Raw genomic sequence first — 21,828 nt, forward strand, 5'->3', positions numbered from 1 at the left:
CAACTTGGAGCTGAAGCTGCAGATACTTGAATGTAGCATTGGACTCCAGTCTCACTCAAGGGGCTGCTAATCAGTCAGCCAAAAAGCAATAAACAAAAAAAGGCATCATTACCCTCATTCTCATCTTTGCGGAACTCAGAATTGTGTTTAAAGTCCAGAGGAAGTCACTTAAAAGCATATGGTCATGGCACCTCCTGCTTGCTAAGGTAAGGGCAGGCAACAGATAGACACTCTTGAAAGACAAACTGGAAAGCCCAGAAAACAAGGGATGTTTTGGGAGTGGATAATTCAGGGATATTTTGCAAACAGGCTTAAAGAAAAGCAAGGAGGGCAAGATTGAAGCCAGGGTCACCATGCTAGACAAACGCAAGCCCAATCAGCCAATCAGAGGCCTGGCCTGATGTCCCAACACCTGTTGGAACCATGACATTTCTTCACCATCTCAGAAAAAGCTTTGCTACAGATGAAACTGCCAGAAATGATGCATAAAGGCTGGTAAAATCATCATTAAAGCACTACAAATAAATTTACACACTAACCTTCCCTGCACTAGTGGAAAAGCCCAAACCCACCTAATGGGCGTTTACACACAAATGGCTGAACAGGCTAGCGCCATGCTGGGGCTTGGCACCAGAAATTCTCCTAGGCAGACCGCACAAGGCAGATACCTTCTGTCTGACAGCTGCGTTATCCAGACCCACAGCGTGGGGGAACCAGCACAGCAAATGGCTTACAAACCCTGAGCACAGCTTCTCCTGGGCCCGGCTGTTCGCATCAATATCTCTGCCTCGCTGCTTTCCCCACTGTAGAGCGTTGGTTCGTCTAGACCGGAAGACCTATACTCCTGGTGGGGGCAAGGGACCTTCTGGCACCAACCACTGCTCAATTGCCCTGGATGCTTAAGACGCAAGGACTTTTAAAAAGTAGTGGAAGGGGCTGCTCCCTCACCCACTAAACTAGCTACAGCTTCAATGTTAATTAATATTTTGAGAGTTTTCTCCGCAGTGCCCCTAGAATGGAAGGATCTTGAAACTCTGAAGCCAAAGACGCTTAGATAAAGTCTTAAGCTTGTTTAGGGTCTCTATGTGCCTCTCCTGATGGCCCAGTTTTAAAGAGCTTCCTACTGGTCTCCCCAAACACAACAAGCTCACACTTAAGGCATGCTTCTCTCTCTTCCCATTCCTTCGATCCAGATACAAGACAGCTTTCTGGAGTTCTGTGGCCCTGGAGGGTGAGGCTGCGGAGAAGTAGGGCTAGTATTCCCAGAAGGGACCATAAGGAGCAGAGCTGAGGGCTTGGGAGCTGACACCAGAAGGAGAGAGGCTGGGATACAGGGCAACTCCTCCTACAGTTGTGTTCAACTTCCCACAACCCGGAGGAGCAGACTCAGGGGACCCAAGAGTGGGTTCTGCTTTGGCATCACGGAATGATGTCACCGCGAGGGGCCTGGCGTTCAGTCCCCCGGGGAACTGGGGAGGGAGGTCCCGGCTCTGGAGAACGGGAGAGCTGAGGGAATGGGTTCGCGCGGTGGGCAACTCACGGAGGAGAAGTTGTGCGGGCCGCAGAGCTCGCCGCGGTACTTGCAGGAGAGCAGCATGTCCTCGAGCTGGTGTCCCAGGCGGTCCATGAAGGCAGCGCTGATGCCCTCGAAGTGGCGCGGCGGCAGGAAGAGGCGGAAGTCCGCCAGCTTGCGGAACCACTGGCGGCGCGGCTCGTCGCCCCTCAGCAGCTCGCTGACCAGCGGGCGCGCCGTGCGGTTGGGGAGCAGCAGCCCGAGCCAGTGGCCGGCGTAGTAGAGGTCTCCCTTGGAGAGGCGCGGGAAGCGTAGCGGGTTGTTGTTGCACACGGTGACAGCCGGGAAGGGCAGCTGGCGACTCCACTCGCGGTGCACCCGCGTGTGCGACGGGAAGCTGAGCCAGTAGAGCAGGCGGTTCGAGGACCAGGACAGCAATAAGCCGAGGGACGTGCAGAAAGCCAGCACCCACAGCGCCCGTCGCTGGAAGGAGCCCCCAGCCGCCGTGCGCCCGGCGCACATGTGCCGCAGCCCGTGCAGTTTAGCGCGGCTCAGCGACGGCCGCCCCCTGCGGGCGACCCCTGGCCCCTGCAGCGCCCGCTCCCGCGCGCCGCCCCTGCTATCCACGGGCTGCCCGGCCGCCGCCACCGCCGCCGGCTCCTCGCGGGCCATGCGGAAGCGTCCCGGGCCGGTGAGCGCGGCCGCGGGCAGCCCGGCTCCGCCTCTCCGGCTCATTCATTCAGCCCGCAGCTGGCGGCAGCGGCGGCCCCGGCCGGGCGGAGCCGCCATGGGAGTCCGCAGCAGCAGTGGAAGCAGCAGCAGTAGCCGCGCGCAGCCCGCGCCAGGGAAGCGTGCGCCCGAAAGGAGCTCCGGTGGCGCGGCATGCCCTCCCGGCGCAGCCGCTGCCGCCTCCGCGGGCGCCCGCCCGGGACTGAGTGCCGCCTCGGCCCGCCGCCCCTGGCACTGGCCTCTCCCCAACGCCTCCCGGGAGCTCCTGGCCCCTGGTCTTCCTGAAGGATGCCAGAAGCCGGCCACTACCTCTGGAGGGGCCCCACCAGGCGCCGCGTCTACAGTCCTTGGGCGCTGCGCCCGCCTCGCCTCCCCTCGTCCTGGACCTTGGGGGACCCCGAGCTGAGTCCCCCCCTGCTCCGCTTAACCCCAGCTTTTACGCTGGTCTTGGGAGAGCAGCCACTCGGCCACCATGCCTGATTTGGACATCCCTAAGGACCCTACTTGCCCGGCCCGTAGCCCAGCGGCGCTGGGACACGGGAGAGAAGTCGCCAGGGAACGAGCGCCCCCAGAGGTGCACCACGGCCTCTGGCTCGGCGGGTGGGGTGGGTGTGTACTGGGGTGAGTGGTCGCTCTGCCGATGCTGCCCTCTTTCCCTTCCCTCCAGGACCCTTCTCACTGGTCCTCGGGCTGCACTCGGCCGAGACCAGCTGAGCCTCCCCCAAGTCCCGCGACCGAGCCCTGTGTTTAGATGTGCCCGCTCTCGCCTGGAGCTGGGGGGCTCTCAGGGCGTCCTGCCAGAGGCTGCTGGCAACTGGGCCCCTTCGAGGAGGCTGACCAGAAGGAAGTGTCGCTTCTTCACTCGTCTCTCCGGGATGCCTCGAGTCCCCAAAAAGCCCGGCCTCGCTGTCCTCTGCCTCTTCTTCTCCCTGCCCCGGAGGTACCAGGAGCTGGGGACTGCGGAGCCCCGGCCTCTACCTGCCGGGGGTGACCCGAACTCGCTGCTCCGCTCCTTTCTCCTCTGGAGACTCCAATGCCGCGGTGGTGGCGGCTCCGGCTGCGCTCCTCTCTCGGTTGCCCGGCCTCTTCCGGCCCCGGGAGAACTTGGGCAGCGGCCGCGCGACGCTGGCGCTGCTGGGCTTCGAGCACCTGCTCCTCAGCTCGCTGGCCCCGCGGCTCCCGGCAGGCGGGGCGGCGGCGGTGGCCAGCGCTGTGCGCTCCTGGAAACGCGGTGCTGACGCGCCCCGGCTCCTCCTCGCTGCATTTTAATTCCTGGCCACTGTGGCCGCTGCACACCGAGCGGGAAGCCTCTTGCTGGAGTCGGCCAGATGGGAGATGCACTGCACAGATGTGCGGGTGGGGGGTTGGGGGGGGGGAGTTCAGGCTGATAGGAGAGATGTGGAGTAGAAATACTATGTTTAGTAGGGCCATGTGCAGACAACTTTGAGAGCCCTTCAGACTGTGTGAGATGGGCTGCAGAGAGAGTTAACCACTGGGTAGTATGGGCATTTGAACAAGTGCGGGAATGGGGTATCTATCATGCGCGGATGGGTAGAATGTGCATGTGTGAATGGATATTTCTGTGTATCTCTTGAGTGTGAGCTTATTTACAGATACCGTACTCTGGCTATTTGAGTGTGTGGTGTGTGTAAGTGTCTGATAGTGTGTAAGTTCTGTGTGTGTGTGTGTGTTTATTTAGTGGGTGGTGGGTACAAATGTGTGTGTTGATGTGTGGATGGATACAAGGATTTCTGGATGAGGTGTGTGGTTGGTGTGTTTGGCAAGCATGTGTGTGTGTGTGTGCGCGCGTGTGCGCGTGTGTGGTGTAGATGAGTATGTGTGCTGAGGTGCTGCTTACAGTAACTGGGCCTCTGACAGGTTGGACTCAGTTGGACAGCCTGCCCCTTGAGCAGGCAGCCAGGCACAACCGTCCTAGGAGGGCGGGAGAAGGGAGTGTGACTTCCATGAATAGGAGACTCCATCTCTGCCATTCACACAGCCAGGATCCTACAGTCAGTTGGCTGATGATGTTATCCTTCCCTCCTGGACAGGCTCAGATTCTTCCACTAACCCCTGGGCACTTTTGTACACTTTCATTTAGCCTTTTCTTATTCTCCCTTGGTGTGTTTGGGAGGATGGATGAAGTTTGTAGTGTACTGCTAGCTCCATTTTGCAAGTGAGACTAGGGAGGCCAAGTACTTGCCCAAGGTCATACAGCTAGTAAGTGGTGGATGGGGGTTCCACACTCAGGTCCCCAAGTCCCTGTTCTTTCTACTGCACCACAGGATTTCACTGTTTGAACTCTCTGAGCAAGGTGTTTTGAGAGCAGGGCTGGAATCGTGCTCCTAGAGCTAGCTGCCTGGCAGTATGTGTTGCATACTTCCCACTGAGCCCTCACTGGGACAGGTAGCACTTCCAGTCTCATTACTGCATGAAATAAAGGAGTTTTCTAGACATTTTCCAGAGAGTAGATCTTATTGTGGGTCAGGTGGGAGTAGAGACAGTGTGAAGGGATCCTGAGAGTAGGAGGGCACTATTGAAGTTAAAGAAATTGGGCCTGGAGAGGAAATTCACCCACTTTGTGATGACTTATTAGGGGCAGTCTGGGCGTATCTGTTAAATGAGCACCAGGTGTCTGAGAAGTGGTGGGGTAGGATTTCCCTCCTCATTGACCTGGAAGACATCCTCTCAGCATGGCAAATCCTTGTATCTGGTCTCTGGAGAAGAGGACATCTGAGGCATACACGTCTCCACATCACCACTCACTCATACACATACATACATACACACCAGAATGTGTAAATACAACACACATGCACACTATACACACATAGCCCTGGAGTCCCTCCTCATTCACCTGGGGAAGAAGCTACTGAAGTTGAGCTTTGCTGAAATTCTGCTTTGGTTTCAGTTCATTGAAGGTGTCTATCGTTGGTCTGGAGGGGCGTATTTCTGGATCTGACAGTTTTATGGGATCTCTAACAAAGGCTCACATACCAGTGCTCCCAGCCTGGTCCCAGTGACACACATCCCAACCAAAGTGGGACAACCTTGTGAACTCAGTGCGGTTACTGATGAAACAGCCAGGGTGAGCATGTGACATCTTCCAGCATCATAACTGGGGTGGCACGAAGGTCTGTCTTATAGAAAGCTTTAGGCTTTTTCTTTCCTGGCAGTTTCTCCCTTATGTACACATGCTGCTTTGGTTGTGCAAGTGTCTTCTCCGCCATGGGTTTTTCTGTTAATTCTCTGGACAGTGTGCTTCTCCAGAGAGAGAAGGGGTATCCTATGTAGGCTCCAGGGGTCTTGGCACAGAAATCCAGAGGCAGGCACGGGGACAGCTAGTGACTGCAAGCAACGATCTCCTTATGGTACATGTATTCAGTGTGCTTTCTATGCTGCCCGAAATACCCACCACCTCCTCCCCAGCCAATACTTTGACTGGCTTGGCAAAGTTCTATTCTTTCTTCAAATCCCAGCTTAGCACTGCATCCTAAGTAATTGACTCGATACCTCTATCATAGCCCCTGTCATAGCACCTTGTCATTGCTTGTGTCCAGGCGTTTCTTCTGGACATGAGCCCTTTGAGGACAGAGACTACTTCTTATTTATATTTGTGTCCCTACCACTTAGCACAGTGCACATTGATAAAACACATTGAGACAAAGGAAGAGGGGAAAGGAACTGAGATTGCTTGACTATCTCTATATGCCAGGCACCGAACCAGGCACATAAACATATTTTATTTAATTTCTCAATCCAACCCTGCAGGGAGGTATTTTTTTTTTTTTTTTGCCCTCTTTTTTACAGTTGTTGAACCAAGGGCTTGGAAAGCAGGAATTGAACTTAGCTCTAACTCATTACAAAGTCCGAGATTTTCCCTCTCCATCATTTGCCTTTCAATAGTATTATGATACATAACAATAACATAATAATAAATGTAGACCTTTCTAAGTCCTGGGTCCTGTTCTAAGTAACTTATACTTACAACAAGTGTCCTCAGTGTTTTAAGTGTTTAATCCTCACAATAATCCTATGAGATAAATATTATTATTTTCTCTCTTTCGAAGAGAAGGAAATCCTTACCACAGAGAAGCTGAGTTCCTCACCATAAGCCACACAGCTCCTAGGCAGGAGAGCAGCCTTTGAATGCAAGCAGCGTGGCTCCATGCCCCTGTGCTCTCAGCCCTACGCCGTGCCATCTCTGCATGCAGAGCTGCACCGACACAACAGCTCACGTGAATTAGCTTTTCCATCCTGGCACACTCGCTTGGCCAGAAAAGCAAATTCACGAGGCGGTGTGTGAGCTGACCCACATAACCTGTCCACCAAGAAATTAATTTTTAGCATTGCGATTTCCCAATAATAAGCTTTTAAGAAACTCTCTCTTCTTGTTTATCTTTGAAACATCTGTTGCCCCACACCTGGCATCCTGGCATTCTGTGTGGTGTTTGTGTGCAGTGGCAGGAGGGTCAGCCAGGAAAGCCACATTCTGCCACGTGACCACCACCATTAATTATAAGCTCTTTCTCCCGTGAAATGACTTTGTTGTGAGGGAAAGGTCCACTTAAGACAACGTGATTTTTTGTTTTTGTAATCCAATTTAGGAGCTGACACTTTCGTTGGCTAGATCGGGCTTCGCTGAAGGCCCCAATGTTCCTGTTTATCTCAAGCCTACTACTCAGGGACTCAGCACTGGAAAGTGTTTGAGGTACCATCTAACCCTGCTCCTGACTTACTGTAAAAAATTCTATACACCCCTTCAATGACAGTCCACTGGTGACCCATCCTATTCTGGAACACCTGGCAGTGTTTACAGCTTCTTCCTTTCATCAGATTGAAACATGTCTCCTTTTGAATTTCTTCCAATTCTCCTAATTTATCCCTGGATAGCCATACAAAATAAGTTTGATCTTCCTTTCACATGAGAACACTTCAAAATACTTTATGGATTCAGAGTACTTCAGTGCTGAAAGGGGCTCTTGTGGTCTACCTACCTATCTAGCAAAGCCTTACAATAGTTTTCTCTTCTCCAGGCTAAATGTCACCAATTCCTTCTACTTTTCTTCTGTACATTCTGCTCTTGGGATGGGATCTTGGTTGTCGACATCCTTAAAATGTGGCCCTCCAGCCCTGCAGAGGGTGAGCCCACCAAGCCCTTTATTCTTAACCTGGTCTTTGCAGCCCCTGAGCTCCCTCCTGATGGTCATAGGTTCTTATTTGTCCTCTCATCCCCGGGATTTAGTGGAAGTGGTGGGTGGGGAGAAGGGACCCTAAGAGATGGATTCTTGGTGTTCCTGCTTAGAATGCCAGGGGTACATTTTTTAGGACTCTGCTGCTCCTGGTGATGAGTCAACACTATTTTTAGTATTAAAGTTCATTGGTATGATGGGGCGGGCAGGCTTTTGGGGTCTGCCTACGAATCTCACTCTCCTTTCTCTTCGTCTTTCTTTTTCCATCTCTGTACTACTCGTGGATCTCTTTCACTCTGTCTCCCTCTTTCTTCTTTCCCTCCCCTTTCTCTTCTCCATCACCTTTTCTCGAAGCCTATCTGTCGTCTCTGACACCATCTTATCATCTCATGCCGTTGGTGGCCTCTGGGGTTATGGAGGTGGCTGCAGTGTCACGGGACCTGAGTAAATGTCCAGTTGCCATGATAAAGAGCCCCGTGCTGATGAAAGAGGGCGAGGAGGATGTCTCCCCCGTGGATTTAGCTCATTGCACACGGATTTTCCCCACCCCTTGCATCTTCCCACAATGAGGCTGACACCGAAGCTGCCATTCCTTCCCACCTTCTCCTGTGCTTTGGTGTTCCCACTGCTTTTCCTCTCATTCTGTGGCTTTCTTCTATCACACTTGGCCTCGCCTAGCTCTCTCTTCTGGGCTCATTCTTAGACTCACTGTTTTTGCCCTTTTGGTCATCCCCATTTTACTTGAGTTCAAGCTCTCAGCTGCTCATCCTTCACCACCACTAAATCTGAGAGGCAATAGGAAAAAGGGGGCCCACAACCCTTAGGGGCACAAGGTTCAGGTCCAGGGTAGAGGGCAGGCAGGTTCACTTGCCCCAGGGCTGGAGGGAGCTCTGCAGGAGCTCCACATTGAAAGGCAAATTCTGAGAGGCTGGATGAGATCTTATTTAACACTTTCATTGTCAGGGGAGAAAGCAGAGGTCCAGAGAGGGGAGAGGCTACCTCTAAATGACACAGATTGATACCGGCAAACACAGAACCAGAACCCAAATTCTAACTCCACTTCATTCTCTGCTCAGCCTATGAAATAACTTGTTAAAAATCCGTTTTGAAATCAGTAGTGTAGTCACATGGTTCGAAAAGAACAGAAGAGTAAAGAGTCTAGTAAAAAAGTATCTTTACTCCTTCCCCTCCCCTGGCCACTCATTTTTTCCCCTCTGAGGCATCTAACGCTATCAATTTGTTGCATAATCTATTAGTGATCCTTTATGAATATATATGTGTGTATAGTACCCATATGTCCCTTTTCTTACACAAATGGTTGCTTTCCGTGAATACCATTTACTAGAGTAATTGTATTCCATGTTCTTCACACCTTTTCCCCTTGTATTTTCAGCTGTTTTATGGCTGCCTTCCTCTGGCACCTCATTCCAACTTCCGTTATCTTCCTCAACTTCTCATTTCACATTGTCCTGCTTTCCCATTCAAAAAGGACAGTGGGTACTATGACAAGGTGGTACACAGAGCTTTGTATTTTAGTATCAGATTTTTGGTTAACTCTTTGCTAGATACACTGATGGATGGAAGCTCTCATGTGGATAATCTCAAACAGCAGGCAATGCGAAGATATGTTCTCTTTTACCTCTGAGGAGTATTACCTGACATATTTGCCTAAGATTTAATTTTCTGGTCACATCATTTTAGGCTAATTATAACACACACGTGCACGCATGCGCGCGCGCGCGCGCCCACACACACACACACACACACACACACACACACACACACACAATTGAGCATTCTGAGCACACAGCTCTTGGTTTGGGAAGGTCCAAACATGCATTGGTTGACAGAGAAAGCTAGTTTGGGATTCGGGGGTTTCTGTGACTAATATATCGAGAGGATAAAATTACCAAGGAGAGAACCACAGGGTGTCAGTGGCAAAAGTAATATTAATGAGCGTGTAACTGAACTTAGAAGAGGAAATTGACGCACACAGTTTAGTGACTTGCCCCTGGTCACTGAGAAGTTGATCCAATGATGTTACTGATGATAATGGTGATGACGATGATGAAAATGATATTGGTGATAATGATATTCGATAACTGACATTGAGCACTAACTATGTGCCAGGCATCGTGTTCAATGAACATGCATTAACTCATTTAATCTCCCCCACAGCAACTCTACAAGATATGTACCACCATCATTGCTCTTCTACACAGAAGGAAACTGAGGCAGAGATTGAATAAGTAACTTGTCTGTTAAGTGGCTGGATTCAAACCCAAGTATTTTGGATCTAGAGTATAGGGTCTTAATTAAGTTGGTTGTAATTAGTTGAAAGTAATGACTGTTGCTGATATTTATCGGGCATCTAGACTATGTCATGCACTGTCCTTAGCACTAGGAACACAGCGTCTACTCAGATGTGGTCTCTGCCTTAGTTGACAGTCCAGTGGGGGACCCGGGTAAAAAAAAAATAGATAATTTTAGTAATGCATGGTAAGTATTATGCCAGAGATAAACACAGAATGTTGAAAGGGTCCAGAAGAGGGCTCTCCCCTCTATTGGTCTGAGAGCTGTCACTACATACATTCTCTGTTTTCCTCAGAATTTCTCCATTGATTTTCATTTTCTTGCCCCAGCTCATGGAACTATGTGGCCTCTCCCAGGAGGTCCAACTTTTGAGCCTGGATCTGGGGCTAAGGCAACACCAGCACAGCCCCATGGTGAAGATGCCTTCATACTCATTGTCCACAATATCCCCATCCATGTCTTCTTCCTGAGGTGGGTTCTGTATCCCTGATGATGTCATATTGACATTTCCTTTCTAGATTTAGGCCACCTCAATAACGAATCTCTCTTCCCTCTCCCAGCAGAGCTTTGCCTATTACCGACTTAGCCTGGGTCTAGGCTTGAATAACTGGGTCTTGGTTGTAACTTGGGCTATAAAGTTAGCAGAGAAATGGAGCTTTGCACACTTTTCTACCCAATTTCCTCTCCCATACACATAACAAAACTCTCATTAAAATAGTTGAGCGCAATAACCTTCTCTAGCACTTACCATCCACTTATATAATGAAAAGGCAATCAGTTAAAATAGGATTTAATGCAATATATAACCCCAGATACAATTAGACATTTTATTCACAGTTCATTGACTGTCCTCTTAACTGTTTTCAGTCATGACTTAATCTTGTCCTGACTCTCACCTCTCCTTTGGGGAGCATTAACTAACCAGCCCTGAATCTCTCTGGCAGACAGATCTTCTGCAGTGACTCAGAGATTTAAGGCCAAGTTGATTTGTCGGATGCCTCCATTCTGGGTGTTCTTCCTCCTAGCCAGAGCTTTCCTTGGTCTCAGCCACTAGAGGTTGGTTATCTCTCTTTCCCTTATAAATGACCTGGCCAAACCACTGCCACAGGTTTCTCTGCTCCTAGTTTATCTTGCTTGTCCACCAAAGGGAGGAGCAGGAAGGAAGGGATTTAGTACACTCTTTTGCAGTGGTGTGGGCCTCTGTGACTATCCAGACAGAAGATAGGAAGCGGAAGGCAGTATAGGGAAGGTAGAACAGGGAGGGGAAGGGGAGAGGTGGGGAGTAAGTGACAGAGGAGGATCAGAGAGGACAATAACACAGAGCACCAGCCAGGTACCTACCACGTACTATGTATACCATGTAATGGCTCTTCACAGCAACTGTCCCGGCTGGGTAATATTATCCCCATTTTACAGATGGAGACCTAGAAACTCTTTCCAACCTTATTCTCCCTGTTTCTGGTTTAAACACAGCATAAACCAAAATAACAGCCATAATCACATAATGCAATCATTCACTGAGCTAGATGTCAGGCACTGAGTTAAGCTTTATTTTCCAAATGAAGAAAATGAGGCTCAGGGAGGTAAAAATCACTTGCCTAGAGGTGAAGTTACATACACAGGGTATGTCACACAGTGGCAGAGCCAGGATTCCAACCCAGGTCTGACTCCAACATTCTGGTACTTATTAGAAAGGTAGGAAATTGGGAGTTCAGAAAGAGATAAGGCGAAGAGGATGACAGCATAATTCAGAGATTTGCAAAAACCTTTGGGGAGATGAAGGAAGTGAAAACAGGAGCTAGATTCTCAGTATCTGCTGTACATCTGGAGCTGTGTTCTTCCCAGTTTCGGTGTGAGCCATCATGAGCAGAGCTAAAAATATATATGCCCAGTGGTCGGGAAGAGGTTTAGGGATGTACTCATAGGTATAAGTGCCAGGCTGGGCCAAATAAGTTAGAGAAGGCCACATGAAATATTTCCTCTCTTACTAAGAGCCATCACATGACCACGAAGTGGGAACTCACTTTTACAAACCACAGGTTTCAGCCTATCTTTCTCTGTCTCCCTCCTTCCTTCCCTCCCTTCCTCCCCTTCTTTCCTTCCTTCCTACCTCCTTCTTCCCTCCCTCTCTCCTTCCTTCTGCCCTCTCCTACCTACTTTCTTCCTTCCTTCCTTCCTTCCTTCCTTCCTTCCTTCCTTCCTTCCTTCCTTCCTTCCTTCCTTTCTTCCTTCCTCCCTTCCTGATCTCTGCCTTGCTTTCTCCTTTCTAATCAGTACTTATTTAGCCCAACAGTACTTAAGCTGACTCATTCAATATTTCTCAGTAGCCTACAGCACTAATAACATTAGATTTGAAAGTTTTCTGAAAGTGTTTGGAGTTATAAAGGCAAATTCACAAGCTTAAGGTGTATCAAGAGCATAAAACACTTCATACCCTTGCCCTTGTAACCTCATACCCTAGTAGATTCCCTGAGGAAATAACCCCAAAACAAACAAACAAAAAAGTACAAAGGTATTCACAATGAGGCTTTCCATGATAGAGGGAGAAAAAAAAAATCAAATACAGTTCATATGCCCAACCTAGGGGAATGGCCAAGCAAATGATGGTGATGGTGCTATTATGTCATTAGAAAATGATGTCATTTTAAAGAAAAGAACAGATAAGGATGCCGAGGAAAGAGATCTGAGCATGGAGGGCACATCCAGCCTGCTCACCGCTTTATGTCTTTGGACATGAACGATGGTCAGAGGAGAGTTAGATAAGACAGGATTTACTAATAAATAGGTTATTTTGATAAGGTTACATGGATTTTATATGAATAAATAAAACCCATGAAACTCACCAGAGCCAAGCTAGGAAAGAAGGCACATTGGAAGCAGAAGGAACTCTAATGGTATCGCCAGATTATGGGCCACTGCAGCCCTGGACCTCTTGGCCAGCCTCACCGTCCTCTTCACCCCACACTGTCCATCAACTAGTGAACATGAGCCACAGAGGCTTCCCTGATGTGGATGCCTACAGTCATCCTGAACCATGTTCCTCCTGGCTTCTGACTCCTGGATTCCCCTCCTCCTATATTATCAGTCTCCACCAGGATCCCCACCTTAGTCTCTATCCCTTCTGAACAAAACCTCATCAATGACTCACATGATGCTCTGTCACCAAATAGTGACCCATAATAAAAACCGACTCAGAGGCTAAACTGCCTCCAATAAGGGAGAGTTATTTAGATGGAGATTGCCTCTGAGGTGCTTTTTTATTTGTGTCCATTCTGTTTACTACATCTCTATCATCTGTTACCAGTCTCTGCTAGAGACTTTACTCTGACTTGTGATTAAACTCATGGCTAGACAACTTGAGGTGGTGCACTTGCCTCTGGCTGGACCTCAGTAGCATGAAGGACCTGAGCACTTTCGCAAACTACAACCATGCTTCTGTCTTTAACTGTAGCTAGAATTCCCCTTGGTCTTGGTGCCCACGATACTCTTCTTTTTAGTTTAGAGGCAGTGCAAGGAGATAAGGACAAACACCATTTGAGCAATCACAATGCATGTCACAAAATCAATAATAATAATAGCCTTAAGTAATTGCGGAAAGTAATATAGCAGGCATGCTAGGAACTTTCATGCATTATCTCATTTAATCCCCACAGTAAACCTAATAAAGTAGAGGTTATTCTTTCTATTCATGTCAAGGAGGAATCTGTGACTGAGAGATAGCAAGTGGATTATTTAAGGTCAAACTCAGGTTTTGCTGATGTCAAATCCTCTTTCTCCCTGCCCCCAATTTTGTGATTTCAGACACTAAAGATACCATCGCATAGTTTAAGCATGAGTGAGCCCCTGTCTTTTCACAGAGAGGCTGCTTATTCTCACTTTATGTACAATCCTGATAACATGCTCAGTTGTTTGTTTTTCAGGCTTTCAGCAGAATAGAAATAATATTTGTTATGAAAAGAAACAAGTAAACTTAAGATTCAGGAGTACCAATAGAACGTATAGCCAAAACTCAGCAACAAAGGAGAAAACAAAACAAGTTTAAAAACAGATAAAAGGACTAAAAAAAATGATGCCTTTTAATGTTGGGAAAACTCTACACATTTCAAAAAAAAAGTCCTGAAATCTTTTAGTCCAAAATAATAATTAGAACTTATAATGATGGTCTTGAGTCACCAAGATTACATTTTATTCTATACAATTTGCACAAGAATATAGGAAAGGATGGAATATATTTCAGAAGGTGTTTTAGCCAAATGGTTCCATTAAAAAAAAAGTTAGTGCTTAAGAAATTCATAAATCCTGGAAACACTGGCTATTCAGAAAAATGACTTATTTCTTTGGGAGAGACAGTCTGAATAACAAAGGCTTTATTCTCTCATTGGTCCATTGTTTCAGCCATCACCTTGAACAAAGTTTCCCTGTTGTCATTTTGTTTGATGGCCAAACAGTGACTCGGTACATGGCTTCACGTTCCAAATTGGTTACCTTGCTGCCAGTTGGGTTTGTTACAGGTGTTTAGTCCTATAAAAGAGAGTTTCGTGGTGTTTAAATGTTTCTCTTTTCTGTTTCTTAAATAAAAAACAATGGACTAATTTTTACCACCACATTTTTTTCCTCTGCAGGAAGAAACAATAAAGGTGAAATGGAATTTTATTTGAGGAAAACAGTGCTAGCGTTCATGTCTCCATCAGAAACATTTCAGAGTTTTGTTCTGTAGGACTCAGAAGTCTTGTGTAATAGGTGACAGCGGACTTCCAACTTACAGTGGGATGTCAAAGAAGCTCATCGGTTAGCTTCCTAAATACGAACTTTCGTTGGAGGGTCTTTTCTTTGTGCGTATGCGTCTGCTTTTCCCTTTTGCATACAGAGAAATGCGAAATAGCTATACTGCTTTGTGAAGTATTGACAACATCTTTTAAATTTGGAACTGGAATTTTACTCAGGGGAAGAGATGTTTCAGTCATGAATTCTAAGTCCCCCCTTTACCTATAAATCTTGGTATTATTCTTAGCTAAGCCCTCGCCGTACCACGTTCCATACATTATCCAAGGCTGTGGATGCTGTCTCCTAAACCATTCTCAAGCCCATGATCTGTGACCCACTGTCACTATTGCTATCTTGGTTCTACTGGCCTACAGCTTATAGCTTACCCTGTTATGTACAGTTCTTAACTTATGTAAAGCATTTGGCACAGAGCTTGGCATATAGTAAGCACTCACTAAATATTTGTGGAATTATAAATAGTAGTTGCTATCATTAACCATCAAGCTTCTGCCAGTGTACTTATCTATAATTGCATAGTGACTGTTAACTCTTTTATGATTTTTTATTCACAATAGCAAATACATTTTACTTTGCTAGGATGTCAGCTCCATGAAGAAAGAGATCCAGAGTTTGTCCACTGGTGTATCCTACACACTCTCAAAAGGGCCTGGTACACAGTAGACCTCAATAACATTTTTGTTGATGGCTTTCCTCATTTGGCTCTTGTGAAGGTCAAAACTGATAATATATATGATATATATATATATATTTGTATGTGTGTGTATATCTATATATGTATATATATACATATATGTATATATATACATATATATGTATGTACGTGTGTATATATATACATATATATGTATGTGTGTGTGTGTGTGTGTGTATATATACTTTAAAGAATAAACACCTTGCTAATATCTTATCAACCTAGGAATTGTCCTTTCACTTATACTTTTTGTCCCAAGGCTGATGTGTGGGTTGAACTGCCAGTGCTCAAACCTGTTTTCAAACTCATGCTCCTTGCTGTGGCATGTAAGTTCTAGGGATGTCTGGCATCCACATAAAATGTGTGCACTTTTGTTGGACAGAGGTAAGCAAGGTAGACATTCTAATCTGTATCATTACCTCCTGAAATAGATGCCTGAACAGGACGGCTATTTATGGACCAGTCAGCTTCAGCTCTTATGCTTCTAGCACACCCGCAGTTCTTGATATTTTATACACTGAGTCCAGTTACTCTTATTCTCCAGATCAGGGTGTGACCACTTATCAAGGAGAGTCACCTTGGGAAGGGCAGATGAGGATGGATTTCACTTCAGGTAAGAGCTGGAAGCTCCTTCGAAATCAGCTGGCCTAATATTCTTAGTCCAACTTATAAATGAGGAAACAGAACCAGAGAGAGTTCAAGACTTGTCCAAGGTCACACAGCCAGCTCTGGGACTATCCTTAAGCATTCCTTCCTTCTACTTTACTACAGTATCTATAACAAAGAGAGGAGGAGAAAGCATTCTAGGTAGAGGTAATAATAATACCTGAAAAAAACTGGGAAAAAGAAGTCTATTTATGGGCTCCATTTGTATATTTTTGGTAGCTCAAGTCTGAACAGAAGTGGAGAAGTGAAATTCTCTGTATGTGAAGATGAGTGAATATAGATAAAGCATAAAGGTGGCTTGAGGCCACAGTAGTGTGTGTGTGTGTGTGTGTGTGTGTGTGTGTGTCTATCTGTGTACTTTATTATTTAGGCAATAAAGATGTTATTCTATTTGTTGTTTCATTTGCAGGAAATATGAGTGGGGAAATATAAATAATGTGAAGCTTTTAGAAAATTATTTTTTCAACAGGTAGTAGAATGGATTGGAGGTGGGAAGAAGAGCAGACAGGGAGATAATTGCAATCTTCTCTGCTTGAATTGATGAGGGCCTGGGTACGGTGGTGACAGTGGGGATGGGAAGGAACATTTCCAAAGAATATTTCCATAGAAAGAGATAATTAAAGGACATGTGTGAAAGACACAGGGAAAGAAGAATCAACGTGAGATTCCTTAATGAAGAAGTGGTAACAATTAATGAGGTGCCAAGTTGAATAAGTGGAAGCCAGGTAACAAGTCTGATACAAACATCCCTTAAAATGCTAAAGTGGCCAAAAAGATAGGGAATCCCATTTAAATAACAAACTTTAGCTTTAGAAAGAAGGATTTCTTGCCTGGGATAGAGAACCAAACTAATTAAGAAAAGAATGACTCAGTGGTTTTCAGCTTACTTATTTAAGAAATCTCTAAATTTATGCTTTCCTTCAATGAGATGGTATTTACTCGAATCTGAACAACCACGCACAGTTCCTTTACCTCGCCCACCTCCCTCCCTGTTCTCTAAGGGAGGCAGGCCTTTCCTGATGTTCAAGGTTCAGGTTTCAGACAGCAGGTGTGCTTTAGGCTACTTAGAGGATTTCCTGCTATATGATTCTTGCTCTTTCTTCTTCTGCATTTTCTCTTACCTTAACCAAATCATTTGGATTCGACCCTGGAATTTCCTCTCTTTATGATTTCCAAGACCCCACCGGGCTGCTTTACTTATACACCTCTCTCCTGGTATTGCTATAGCCAGTCCAGCCAGCCTCATGGTCATAAACCAAACCCTAGTTATGGAGCCTTGCCCAGTAGCTGGCATACTATAGGTATTCAATAATTCTGTTTTTGTAAAATGAATGATTAATGAATGAGAACAGGAAGAAAGGATAGAAGAACTTAAAGGGGCAACTTTTTTCCACTCATAGATTTAACCTATATCATACTCAACTTGGTTGAGTTGTTTTATTTCTGGTAAAAGGCAGTACCATCTACATATTAAAAACGTGAATCATCTATATAATTTAGGTAAAGGGTCATTTTTTTTTTAGTGGAAAAAAAGATTGAATAGGTAGCTTCAGTCTTTCTGCAAATAGACATGGTCCGAGCTGACTGGACCACAGAGGAGTTTGGCACTGAGGTAGCCACTGTATACACCAAAACGATTCCACTGATCTGGGGTGGATAAATTCTTGCCTCATTGCAACTAAGCATAACGAAGTGGTGACTGACCACTTGATTAAATCGCTGTCTTGCATTGCACCATCTTCTGATTCTACTGCTACATCACACATCTTTTCCCAGTTCTCTTGTCTGCCCCTGCCTCCCTCTTTTCTTCTTCCTCCTCTTGCTCTTTCTCATCCCTGTCCCTCTGTTCTGCTTACTGCTCGGATATTGACTTTTGAAACTCCTGGTTAAATATGGTGAATTGTCTGCAGACGGACATCCTTTACTTCCTTACACGCCATCTAAATGATAGCAAAAGAAGAAAAAAGGAGAACGCTTTCAAAGACAAAGAGGAGACATCAGTGGGTTAGATATTTCAATCCATTTTTGAAAGGCCCAGTGTAAATGGCAGAACAGAAGAGCCGTGAGCTGAACTGCTGGCAGAGAGATTTTGACAAGAAGTGAACTTGAGCTGGTTCACCTGACAGAAGCCCTGTAACTTAAGTGCCTCCGAGTGTGCTTGAACTTAGTAAGTCTCAAACTAAATTCGCCATCGTTCTCCTTCTCCTCTTCTACAAGTACCACCACTTTCACTATCACCACTGTCACCCTCCTCCTCTGTTCCCCTCAGTGCATCCTTTCCTCAGTCCTGTGGTCCTTATCCCAAAGGATGGCACACTGACCACACAAGCTGAAATACACGCTCCATATCCAACACTCGAAACCCATTATATCTGCTTCTGCTGTGACACAAATCATTTTGCAATGCCCATATGAACTCCTACATCTATTTTCCCACAAGACCATGAGACCATTTCATTCTTGACAGTAATCCTAAAGTTGAGCACATTCTTGACATATAATAGGCATTAAATAAAAATCTGGTGAAGAATCTCTAACATTATGTACCTAGAATCCCATCCCTACCTCATGGAGTCAAGTAAGATGATGCTTTTGTCAGTCACATATGGTTTTAAAATGGAGTAATAGAATAATATGCTTTGATAGCATATTGCATTACTCTAATATTCTATAGTATTGTAATGCCACTGTTTGATGCCTGTCCATTGAAGCCTGGGTGTTTTGATACCTATGACATCCCTTAACCCTTTTGATGACCATTTGCATGTCCAATCTGTGACAGTAAGAAATACTTATGCTCAGGAAAGGCAGGTTATACTTGGAATGACAGTGGTACTTGGGAGTCATGAGCTCTGGGTTCACGTCCCAAATCTGCCACTGACTTAAGTTGTGACTTTAGGAAAGTCACTTTTCCTTTTGGGGAACAGGTCTTTTTATCTTTAAGATGATATAGTTGAACTAGATAACCTCTAGGATTTGTGTTTCTCTAAGACTTGTACACACCTGAGCTAATCATTAACCTTAGACTACAGAAGCCCCAGCCTCGTCTTCAGAGTGATCCTGAGCGCCAACATTGTCTGCTTAATTCAGGTGACTTCCGTATATCAAAAAGCACAGAGGTTAGGGACTGCGGTGCTGATCTGAGGAAACAGCCTGGACTTTCATCCTCAGGCTCAGAACCTGCGTAAAAAATGCATTTGAGGAAGCTGAACACTGGCTGTGCGTGGATTTGATCCTTACCTTGTATCTTCTGCTGTTCTCTCTTTTTATGTTTTTCTAGAAGGGGAAAACTACTCAAATAGAGTCCAAGAGACAGAGTCTTCTCTTGGAACATACACCTGCTAATTTCAGTGATGCTTGCTGTACACAAGATTGTTTGGGGGCTGGAAGGAAAACTTTTCTTATCCCTTTATATATATATATATATATATATATATATATATATATATATATATATATATATAATAAAGGTTGCATTTTTATCTTAGCATTACTTAGCTAGCTTGTCCAAGGGCTAGAGCTCTCTTGGGAATCATGGAGGCTAATTTTACAGCCTCTGGCTAGAGAGGCAGGCAGGTAAACATGGACCTACCAGGGCCTCCTCTAAGTTCAAAAGGTGGAGGAGGAGTGGTATGAAGCTCAGACTCTCTGCGTGGCTCTGGCTTCACTCTAGCCTGAGGGGAGCAAGAGGAGAGAGACAGCCCTTCCTTAGCTAGGGGGTACCTGCTGTGTGCAAGTTGTGCTCTGGCTGCTTGGTGTCTCACCTGATCTTTTCAACTATGTTACTAGGTCTCTGAGAAGGATTGCCCACCTCATAGCTATAGGAACTGGAACTTGGAGGTTCGAAATAACTTACTCAAGTTTCTACATTAAACCTCGGATTTGAATCCAGGTCTGTTTGCCCCTGAAGACTGTGTTCTCTCCACCAGAAAGTAGACTTCCTCATTCACATTTTGGTTGATCCCTGGTTGTTTTTTGTTTGCGCTTGGGGGTGGTGGGGAGCTGGTAATAGGATGAGGGAATGTAGGGGAGCCCGTTTTCTTCCGAACATAGATTTATCTCATAGGCGGGAAACTACTGATTCATCACATCTCAGCAAAAATCTAGGAGTTGGAAGAGAGTTTCTTCTCAGCTGTGCTTAGGGAGCTCAACTCTATTAGAACCCTGAGATGCAGGTAGGAGCCAGGTGGTAGGTAACCCAGAGACTGAGAGGAGAGGATGAGGTTTTCATCTGAATACAGAGAGGAGACACTTCCCTGCCATCGGCTACCTCTCGAGGTTCATCCAACATTCATCTCATCTCCCCCTCTCCCCAAATCTTCCTAAGTTTCTCACCTTAGCAAATGGCTCCACTAACCACTCAGCTGCCCATGTCAGAAACCCAGTTGTCATGCTTGCCTTCTTCCTCTGCCTATCCTCACGTCTTATTGATCTGAATGTGATTTTCTCAAATCTATCTACCTTTTTCCCCTCACTGTCTCTACTCTCAGTAATGTTCTTAAGCTCCTATAAAAAAAAAAAAAGACTCCTATCATCTGGAATCCTGCTATAGTCTCCATCTGGTCTCCACTGCCACCCACTCTCATCCATTCCCCACACTGTTACCAAATCAGAACACTTCACTCATCCTCTCTAGACCCATTAGGAATCCCCTTGGCCTTCAGAATAAAGTTCAAACCCCACAGTGGTCTTTGGAACAGCTGTCAAGCACACAGAGGGCAGCAGAGGATGATGAGTAAAGACCTAGGTTTGAATATCAGCTCTGTAATGTATTATACATGTGATGTTGGGTAAGCCACAAAATCTCTCCAACTATCTGTTTCTTTATCTTTCACCTACATGAAAGCACTGACACTATAGATTTTTGTGAAAATCGAGTGAAATGAGAGTAGTGTATATAACATGTTAAACCAGTACCTGGTGTGTATGTAGTAACTTTGAATGGTAGCTGTTCTTAAGTGGCAATGTTCTAAACTGTGTTGTTAGTGGGACTTTAAATGGTGTGACACAGGGAGTGTCACAGTGTCCAGGTTTTTACCTCATGGGAGAATTCCATTTCATTATGGCCTCCAAGGTAAAAAGCGACTTTTCTGCCAAATGTAGTATATTGTGCCTTTCCCAATGCACAGCAGAGACAATATCATGGTACCTATCTGTGGAACAACATGGCGGACATCAGAAAGGACCCAGATGCAGAACATTTAGACCAGCAAAATCAGGTGCAGCAGAAACTGCCTAGCCACCCATGAACAAGAAGAGCAGTGACAACAAGAACTGTACATACTTAGTCTTTTAGAGAGAAGTAAATATATCCATAAAGATCACTGAGAAAAAAATCAGTGAAGAATGGGAAGCAAAAATCTAGGAATTTTCCATTACTGGCGGACAAGGACCTAAAGCAAAAAGTGAACTTCAGCTGAGGCAGTGTGTCCTAAGAGCAGCCTTGTACATCTGAGGAAGAATCTAACAGGACTCAAAATGTTTCCTTTAACCACGGTGGTTAAATGTTATTCTTATTCTTTAGAGTTATCACTCATTCTGTCGTCTGGTATCATAAACTAGTGTATGGTTTAACATCTATAATTATGTCCAGTGAGTGTATTACTTTTTGATCACAGGAGTGCAGACGTCATCATTTTCAATAAATCCCTTTGTTTTCTTCACAAAGTCCACAGATAAAAAGCCTTTTCGTTACTGTGACACGTGCATACCTGAATGGGGGGCTCCTGTGTGACATCTGTTAAGATAGACCTTCTCCACAATGCTGATAGAATCTCTTCTCTCCTATTTTCCTCTCTTGTCCTTGGGCCACGTTAGCACTCAGGCCCTCAGGATCCTCACTGAAGCCTTATCGAAACGCTGGCATGAAGATTAAGGAAGCAAGTAGAGTAAGCGCTCAGCACTGTTGTGGACACAGTAGTGGTAATGTCTTCCTTCTT

General features: G+C 45.8%; 1 protein-coding gene across 3 annotated transcripts in view; it reads right to left on the bottom strand.

Moving 5' to 3' along the window:
• Positions 1 to 21,828, bottom strand: part of ASIC2 (acid sensing ion channel subunit 2) — a 929,683-nt gene that overhangs the window by 235,912 nt on the left and 671,943 nt on the right. Inside the window, exon 1 of one of the 3 annotated variants that reach the window (XM_036223410.1) lies at positions 1,541 to 3,422. The exons of the other annotated variants lie outside the window; for them this stretch is intronic. Coding sequence (XP_036079303.1) covers positions 1,541 to 2,248 — 708 coding nt within the window. The 5' untranslated portion in view covers positions 2,249 to 3,422. Of the gene's footprint in view, positions 1 to 1,540; positions 3,423 to 21,828 lie in introns of those variants that run through there. 3 annotated transcript variants of the gene reach the window in all.

Source organism: Rousettus aegyptiacus, unplaced genomic scaffold (assembly GCF_014176215.1).
Source record: "Rousettus aegyptiacus isolate mRouAeg1 unplaced genomic scaffold, mRouAeg1.p scaffold_m13_p_6, whole genome shotgun sequence".
NCBI classification, from domain to species: Eukaryota; Metazoa; Chordata; class Mammalia; order Chiroptera; family Pteropodidae; genus Rousettus; species Rousettus aegyptiacus.